This window comes from Erpetoichthys calabaricus, chromosome 4 (assembly GCF_900747795.2).
Source record: "Erpetoichthys calabaricus chromosome 4, fErpCal1.3, whole genome shotgun sequence".
Lineage (NCBI taxonomy): Eukaryota > Metazoa > Chordata > Cladistia > Polypteriformes > Polypteridae > Erpetoichthys > Erpetoichthys calabaricus.
In genome coordinates, this window is record NC_041397.2 from 155629955 (window position 1) to 155638905 (window position 8951).

The window sequence follows — 8951 nt, forward strand, 5'->3', positions numbered from 1 at the left end:
TTAGATAAATGCATGCCAGTGCACTAAAATTTACGTACTCATGTAATCAGAAGTCAGTCCATTGTAAAGGCTTCCTAGAAACATGAGCTACAACATGTAAACTTACTGCAGGAAACTCATAAGCTTATTTAAGTTAGCCCCGGGTATTAAACTCTATATGCATTCACAAACGTTTACCCTAAGAACGAGATGTGAAATGTTACGATCAACCAGCCTTTTAATGTTACTTGCACCCGACTCTCGTCAACTCAGAAGCCGAGCTCCGTGCGGCCTTTAACGACACCAATGGCAAGGTGTCTAACTGGGCCACTAGGCCACAGGCCTGGCGCGCTCACGTGAGACCAAACATTTAATGTAAACATTAAGTAAATTGTAACAAAAAATTACTTTTACCTCCTGGTTGAAGGCGTTAACGGCATCCATATTGTTCTGTTTCGGCGAATTACCCTGCGTGTATTCACTTAGGTTAAAAATGTTTTTCCTCTGTAAGACCAGTGGAACATGTCCGCTCACAGAAACCCTTTGCAGCAGACGCACTATGGTGTGGTGAAAGGCGCAAAGCAGTATGGGAAATGGAGTACTGCGATCCTTGCATTTGGAGAGGCCGCGTAAAAGTCACTAGTAGTGAAGATGGGAAGTATTCCGATCGGTATTACGCCTGACACAGGTAAAATGATATGTTTGTAAAAGTAATTCGGTGTGTACATGGGAAAATTTCCGCATAGCAGTGGATTTTACAAAAAATACTATTAACTTTAATGGCTTAATAGGAGTGATTTTTTTTTATTTTGTTTCAAAACGTGAAACAAAACTGCTTGACTGGTTAAAGTACAATCTAGGAACCCCAGTAGTAATTTTAAATTGTATAATGCATGGTTAATTTCTTTTTTCCCCCCATATAAATGACAAAAAACATATAGCCCTACAACCCCACTGTTGCATCTGAAAGAAAACTCACCAGGCATTTATTTCCAACAAAGCACTTTTTCTTTAGATTGCTATAATTCAATTCTATTGTTTTTTTGTATGGCGCTCTGCATAAAAAAAACCTTGACAATCCTTTAGCCACACCCACTTACTAAAATCCCACCTTAACATTGATGCAAAATATAACCTGATTGTTTCAGTGATTAAGTTATGCATTTTTTTGTTAGGTTTCAAGAAAACTCGTGGTAGAGAAGTGGTTATTCAGTTTCTCAATCTATATGACAACTCTTCACAACCTGAAAATGCTTGTGAGGCATAGCCACACACAATATTTAAAGCCAAAAGGGAAGGTTTGGGTAAATGTCCACACTGGCTTGTTGGAACTGAAGAGGTTTGCCAATGAAAACTCCCTGCCTATCTTCCAACAATATTTCTGCATTTCATAGGGAATATGTATTAATTAACACAGAACTGTAAATTCAATCGTTTATAAAACTGTCCTTTGCCTTTTCTTTTTTGAACATACTGTAACAGACTGCTGTCATGAATGCTCCCTTTTCATGAACAGATATTAAGGACACATAGAACAAATTTGCTCCTGCCTGGTTTCTGACAGTAAGAGCTTCTGATTTAAAGACAAGATTTTTTTATTTAATATATCTCCAAATTTAATTTCTTCCACAGTTTGCCACCCAAACGCAGGACAGTTTGTCTCCCCCAGTGAGGGAACCTGGCAGACTGGGAATCTCCAAAGAAGTGAGGCCGACAACATAGCTATGTTTGGTGTGACTGCACCCAACAAAACTTTAGGACTGGCCCATTTTCACCTGTGAAGTACGTGAAAGCCCAGAGTACGCTGCTGTCAAACAAACCTATATACAGGTTGGAGAAAATTTGTTCTTTTAGGGTAAGACATTGGGTTTGACTCCCATGCTTTATGTAATAATAATAATACATTTTATTTATGTAGCACCTTTCACATGCCCAAGGTCATTAGAATAAGGTAATCTTGGATACCTCTCCTGTAGGACAGCAAATTGTCTCGATATAGAGTTTTAAGTGAAGGATGCTTCACATGCATATATCAGTTAGAAAGGGACCCATGGGATGGGGAGATATATCCAAATAGGTTGCAAACATTAGGATCCATAGGACAGAATAAAGTGTGGGGAATGAGTACAAATTCAGATTGTGTAGAGTTTGTATGTATGACTAGACTCTGGAGCAGTGCTCTTTGGTTGCATCATCAGAGGCCGTTAGGATTTCTGTTATTTAGAGAAAGTGTGAATATTATACGATTGTGACTGTTAAGACTTAGAAAATTACACATATATATTGTGGGATTGTAGTTAAAATGAATAATAGTAATAATAATAACAAAAGTTTTGTTTTTATTTGCTTTGAAGTAGTGGTGGAAATACATTAATATTATTCATGGGGCCTAGACACAGCAGGAGATCTACGATGGAGGATGTTTGTGAGGATATTGATTTGGAAAGATTGGTTAAACAAACTGATGACAAAAGAAAGGAAGGAAATTCACAAGAATATTTAGAGCAAAAAGACAGGTCTTCAGATTAGGAAGGAATGTGATAAGTGGCATAAACAGAGTAATGGCTGATGGCAGAAGGAAGGCTTGTTAAATTTAACAGAATTTCAGGAAGTAAAGAAAACATTGTTGGATAAGGCGGGAAAAGTATGTTGCAGTAGAGGACCATATAGGATGGACAAGTCTGAGAAATGGGAAAATGTCATTAAGGATAGGGCATTAGAAGATATGAGTAGACATGTGGAGTATCTTTCTGTAAAGACCTGGGTGGAATGAGGAAAGAATAAAGAACAGGAAAAAATTATATCTGTCTTTGCTTTGGACACAAAGAAGGAAAAATAGAAGAGAGACAGAAATATAATGGATTTGGAGTTCCTCAGTTAACCTCAATTACTGTCACCTCCATATAATTTACCAGTGCCACAGGCTGAAGGCGGCCATGAGGAGGAAGATGAGTTTGATGTGAATGGTGGTGCAGGTTCACACACTTCATATAAATCCCATAGAATTGTGGCCTCCAAAATCTGAAAAAGACACTTCCACTCCTCTTGTAGTTGCTCACTATCCTTCTATTAATTTCCCCTTGGGATTAATAAAGTATCTATCTATCTATCTATCTATCTATCTATCTATCTATCTATCTATCTATCTATCTATCTATCTATCTATCTATCTATCTATCTATCTATCTATCTATCTATCTATCTATCTATCTATCTATCTATCTATCTATCTATCCTTTGTTACAAATGCAGAATCCTCAGTTTAACCATCAAGCACAAAACCCGAGGTTTATGAATGTGCAAAGGAACTGTGATATGCAGGAATTAAAGGATGAATGTTTAGAAGTGTCAGAACCCACCAAGGTTGGGGGTAGGAAGTTTGTTGAAAGTCTTCAAAGCCAAGATGATATGTATAAATCCAGTGGTCAGGAGTGGACAATGATGCTCAGGCACAAACTGAAAGGTGGTTGGAATAACTTAAGGCAGACCTAGGATGATCCTTGTAGAAGTGATAATGAATTTGCAACTAAGTGGCAGCATTAGAAAACTAGGTTTGAAGTCGAAAATAAAAAGGGACTGATTGGCCAAATCTAATTCAGGCTAAGCAGAAGTATGGCAAAAGTGTGTCTGACTGGGAACACAGGCTAAGTACACTAATTGATAATCATTACGGTATAGAGGTAGCAGGGGAAAAATAAAAGGTGATGGTTTCTTTGTTCATAAATGGATTGAGAACTGAGTTGCAAAAAGCAGCAAAAGCCACATGCTTAGGCTAAGAAAGTACAGACCTTTCCTCTGTGAGATTGCATGCCTTGCAAGCTGAAAGGAACATTAAAGAAAAGGTCAGCATTTTCTAAAATAGACTGTTTCACTTACTGTGCATTCACTATTTGCAAATTCACCTGTAGAGCATGTTTTCTCTTGAGTAACTCATGCTCCGTGAACTTGCTAGGGTGAGATTTAATGGGAAAACAAACAATGTCTAATTCTGTCACTGCTACAGGCACTGAAGTGACATCGGAAATGCTTGGACTCTTTGTGCAGAAATATTGTGCTGATAAGTATGCTGCATGGTTGTTAAAATACAATATTCTTCTTCGTAGGTATGTTCCTGAAACTCTTACACAGGTATCCCACCTTCATCGTACTGATAGATTCTTCAGCTTAGACATGAACTATGACTGTGAGAATGACTTCAAAATGGCCGGGACACACATAGAAAATATTCTTCTCTCTCTTCTGTATATTGGAGGTAAGATGGCAACAGCAGGAGTTCAATTGTCGGACACTGAAAACTCCTGGTACTGTAGTAAGTCTGTCCCACACATCTCCCTAGGTAAACACCTGACATACACTAAAAAGATGTGGATCCATAGGGTGTGCAACAGGAAAGCAGATCATGAGGAAGTTGCACATATTCTTGTAAATGGGGTTAGTTTGGAGATTGCTCAAGGCAGGCCCTATTTTTACACACCACAATCAGTCAGAATTCTCATTGTTGGGCTGCATTCCACATTGTGTATGGGCACAAGGGAAAAATGATTTTGGCCAGATAAAGGGAGGTGAACCTCTCATTGTCCACCCAAAATCACTTTACAGACCTTACAAAGCACAGTATCCATTTTCTAGAGAGGCAAAGGATGGCATTGCCAAGGTGCATATGGAATTAGTTGTCCAAGGTGCAATTGTTAAGGTTTCTTACTCTCTGGTAAATCCCCCTATTTTAACTTTGAACACAGCTGATGGTTCCTGGCAGTTTGTACAGGACCTGTGGAGGTTGAATGCTCCTGTTCAACCAAGAACTCCCATTGTTCATAATCCCGCAACTATTCTTTCCACCATTTCTTCAACTGCAAGCTAGTTTTCTGTCATTGCTTTAGCTAACATTTTCTTTTCTGTTCCTTTTCATCCTGATTCTCAATGTTAGATTGCTTTTACTTTTTGGGGTAAATGCTGGACATGGACTGTTATGCCACAATGTTACACTGAGTCGCCCAGTGTCTTATGATCAGGAAGTAGCTTGTAATCTTGAGAAGTACTTGACAGGATATGCTCATTCAATACGTGGATGATGTGTTGCTTTGTTCAGATACAAAAGGGGTGGGGGGGGTTCAAAAGGAGATGGAAAAAAATGCCCTGAATTTTTGGCCAAAATGGGCACACGGTGTCCAGAGCCAAGATGCAGCTAGTTAAACTAAAGGTACACTATGTGAGTCATGTGTTAACAACTGGGGAGAAATCTCTCTTGGACAAAAATGTGGATGTTATTCAGAAATTGCCTATGCCAGAAAGAAAGCAGCAGCTGTTGTCGTTGTTAGAGATGATTGGCTATTGCAGACAATGGATTCCAAATTTTGCAGAAAGCATACAGCCACTCCAGGATTTGGCCCATGGAAAAGGGCTAGCCCAATAAAATGTGTTGGAAGGAGGAAGCTGAGAAGGCTCTGACTGACCTCAAACAAGCTTTGATAACAACTCCTATTTTGGGTATACCTGACTATAGGAAAACTTTCTATTTGTATGTGGACGAGAGACATGAATTCATAACTGAAGTCCTGACACAATGCCATGGAGACAAAAAAAACAGGATGTGGTGGTGGTGGCGGCCCTGCCTGCCTGCATGAGAGCTGCCATGGCTGCTAAAGAAGGAGTGCTCTCCTGTGTCAATGTTGTATTATTATGTTCTCTTGTTGTTCGCGTGCTGCATGCTGTGCATGATGTTGCATTTTGTGACCTAAAGCAGGCCCTAACGTCGGCACCCCTATTGATTGCTCCTGATTTCTCTTTACCTTTCATTCTCTCGACTGATGCGTTGGACATAGGATTAGGCACCGTGCTGAGCCAAAGCATCGATGGTGTCAGACATCCCATTATGTTCCAGAATGTGAACCAGAAAGTGCTGAACAGGGAAACCAGGTATGTAGCAGTGAAATGGGAGGCTTTAGCGATAAAATGGGCAGTTACATACCTGAGGTACTACCTCCTAGGTTATGAGTTTACCCTGGACACTGACCATGCCACTTTGTAGTGGATGACAGTGCACAAGGAGTCTAACCCACGAGTGACAAGGTGGATTTTAGACCTCCAGCCTTACAGATTCACTGTTGTTTATCGCCAATGCTATTTCCCAGGTTCACAGTCTCTTAGTTCCGGCCACATGACCCAATTTGTCTGGGCTGGCTTTTCATATCACACACTTGCGCATGGGAGACAGTTTACAGGTTCAAATAAATGTGTTTCTCCAACTGACGGGGGATGGCCTTGTACTCTAACTCTTTCTCCTCTTTCCCCCTGCAAACCATCAGAAGAACCCGCCTCATAAAAACCTCAGTTCTTCCTCTGGTCCCTCAGAACCTGCCATATCTATAAATGTCATTTCTACATTCGGTCCCTCAGAACCTGCCTCTCTATGATGCCACTTCCATATCCTGTCCCTCAGTACCTGCCTCCGCGTCCAAACCCACCACTCCTGTTAGTCAGCTATATACAGTATAAGTCATCTTTTCCCGTGTATCTCAGTTCTGTACAGACCTATTGTTGTTGTTTTTTTGGTTTTTCATCGACCAACCTTCAAGTATATGGTGCGGCTACCCCAAACCGTTTTCTGTCTCCTCTTGTTTATTTTAGACCATGTTCAAGACTGGATTTTGGTCCTTGTTAGCAATTCTACTGTTGGGACTGTTTTTTCTTTTCCCTCCTTGCAATGAAAACCTTGCATCATGAACACCAAAATGTAGCCTGACTCCGGCTATTCTCACAAGAATATGGACTGATAATACCTTGTGGGCATTAATGAACTAAACTGTTACTCAACATTGGACTGAATTTTGTTATGCATGTTCTCTGGCAAAGCCTATTTTGACTGTTCTTGATTTGCCTTGCAACATATCCACTTGTAATGAATTTTATGGTAATATTTCATGGTTGATTATTTGAATTCCTCCTGCCCTGTGAAACCTAGATTCCCCCCTTGCCCTGCTCTCCTGTGCGCCCATCATTTAGCTTTCAATCAAGACACCACTCCCGTGTGTCCTTTGTGAAGCAGTAGGGGGCATACTGCCATCCTAACCCCTGACACAGACAGGCAGGACACAGGCTCACTCAACACCTGTGTTTATTTACAGTTTGTGCACACATTACCAACACCGCAATACACAGTCCATTCCCTTCGTTGCCGCCAGTCCTTCTGCCTCCACTCTTCCTCAGGCTTTGTCCACTCCTTCCTCTCGACTCTGGCCAACGCTTGTGAGGTGGCTCCTTTTTATAGGGCACCTGGACAGATTTCAGGTGCCTAACAAGCTTCTTCCGGCCACACTTCCGGGTGTGGCGGAAGCATGACCAAATAAGGCCCTGGAAATGTCCATGGGCCCCATAGCAGGGTTGAGCTCCCTTGGAAACCAAGGGGGCTGCCCTCTATCGCCTCGGGGGAGAAACTGTCCCACAAATACTCTCCCCTGGTCCTTCCACACTTTGGGTGTCCTGGCCGGGTAAAGATTCCGGCCACCTGCCACACCTTATATTTGTTTGTTTTATATGAGTTCATCCTTATTTAGGAATTATAATTATGCAGAATATATTTACACAGGGCCACAGCCACAAACGTCACAACCTCCTCCACACAGTCAATTCATACTGTCTCCACAAACATCTTATTTGTGTTATCAAAGACATGGTAATATTTCTGCTGTAAATTTGACCAGAAATTGTTCTTTGACTTACAGCGTTTGTTCTATGGTTGTTCTTAATTCTGGATACATCTTGTCACCTGAACTTTTCTTGATCCCAAATATTCCATTGGCAGACATATGATGGATGTGTGGCCCAGATTCACAGACAGGCCAGTTGCATTTATATCCTACCCTTCCTTTCGATTGGGCCAACCACTGCACTAATGTTATGTTAGCACATGATATTCTGATTTATTATACATAAATCTCCTGTAGTATCAATAATTTCATGCTTCAAATGTTCAGTTTCCAATGTTTCTGAATTTGATCCATCCTAACCTAATGTACAGATCATATTGGCCAGCCTAAAGGTATTCCAAATGAGTATAAGGCTAGGAATGAAATATAAGGGAGGAGAAGAATCTATTTTTTTTTCGATTACCCCAAATAAGAACTTGGAGTGGATCAGTTATATTTATTTCAATCAGCAACATTTCATTAATTACAGTAGAGATGCCTTTAAAGCTCTAGGGGAACAACTTCATTCTAATAGTGAAATTACTTGGCAAAATAGAATTGCTTTAGATATGCTATTAGCTCAGCAAGGAGGTGTTTGTGTTATGTTTAAAGAAGCCTGTTGTACATTCATTCCAAATAACACTCCCCTGAATGGCTCATTCACACAGGCTCTTTAAAAGTTGGAAGGATTGTCTCGTGAACTCAAGCAAAACTCCGGTGTTGTTCCTTAGCCATGGACAGAGTGGTTAAAAAATTGGTATGGTGATTGGGGCACATATCTTTTTCACATTGGAATTGCTGTGCTTGTTGTTTTGAAAATTTTGGGTTTATCTTCTATTGTTGTATCCCACTCCTTTGTTCTTTTATTTCTAATATGATGGCCCTTATGTTTGACTCCTTTGTCAACCAGATGCTTCTTCAGGGTGAGTCGCTCTCCCAAGATGACACTTCCCTCTTGTCAAATGAAATGCCTGAATTATCTGTATGAGCATTTATGTTATTGTTTTGATTTTGATTTTTGATTCTTTACTACATTACTATTGTTTGCTGTTATTGATTTATTGCTTTTATTTGATTTATTGATTTGTGTGTTGACCTTGAACATTAGATAGATAGATAGATAGATAGATAGATAGATAGATAGATAGATAGATAGATAGATAGATAGATAGATAGATAGATAGATAGATAGATAGATAGATAGATAGATACTTTATTAATCCCAAGGGGAAATTCACTAATTAAATTCATTAATGATTTGCATTCAGCTGGTTAGAGATCCTTTAC

At 40.0% G+C, this 8951-nt stretch overlaps 1 protein-coding gene across 2 annotated transcripts in view; it reads right to left on the bottom strand.

The window, feature by feature from the left end:
* The window catches only part of LOC114650326 (SR-related and CTD-associated factor 4-like), a 381518-nt gene extending 380935 nt beyond the window's left edge, over nt 1–583 (bottom strand). For both annotated transcript variants that reach the window (XM_051925744.1, XM_051925743.1), the window contains exon 1: nt 394–583. In XM_051925744.1, the coding sequence (XP_051781704.1) occupies nt 394–423 (30 nt within the window). In that variant the 5' untranslated portion in view covers nt 424–583. The remainder of the gene's footprint in view (nt 1–393) is intronic.
* Nucleotides 584–8951: the final 8368 nt, after the last annotated feature.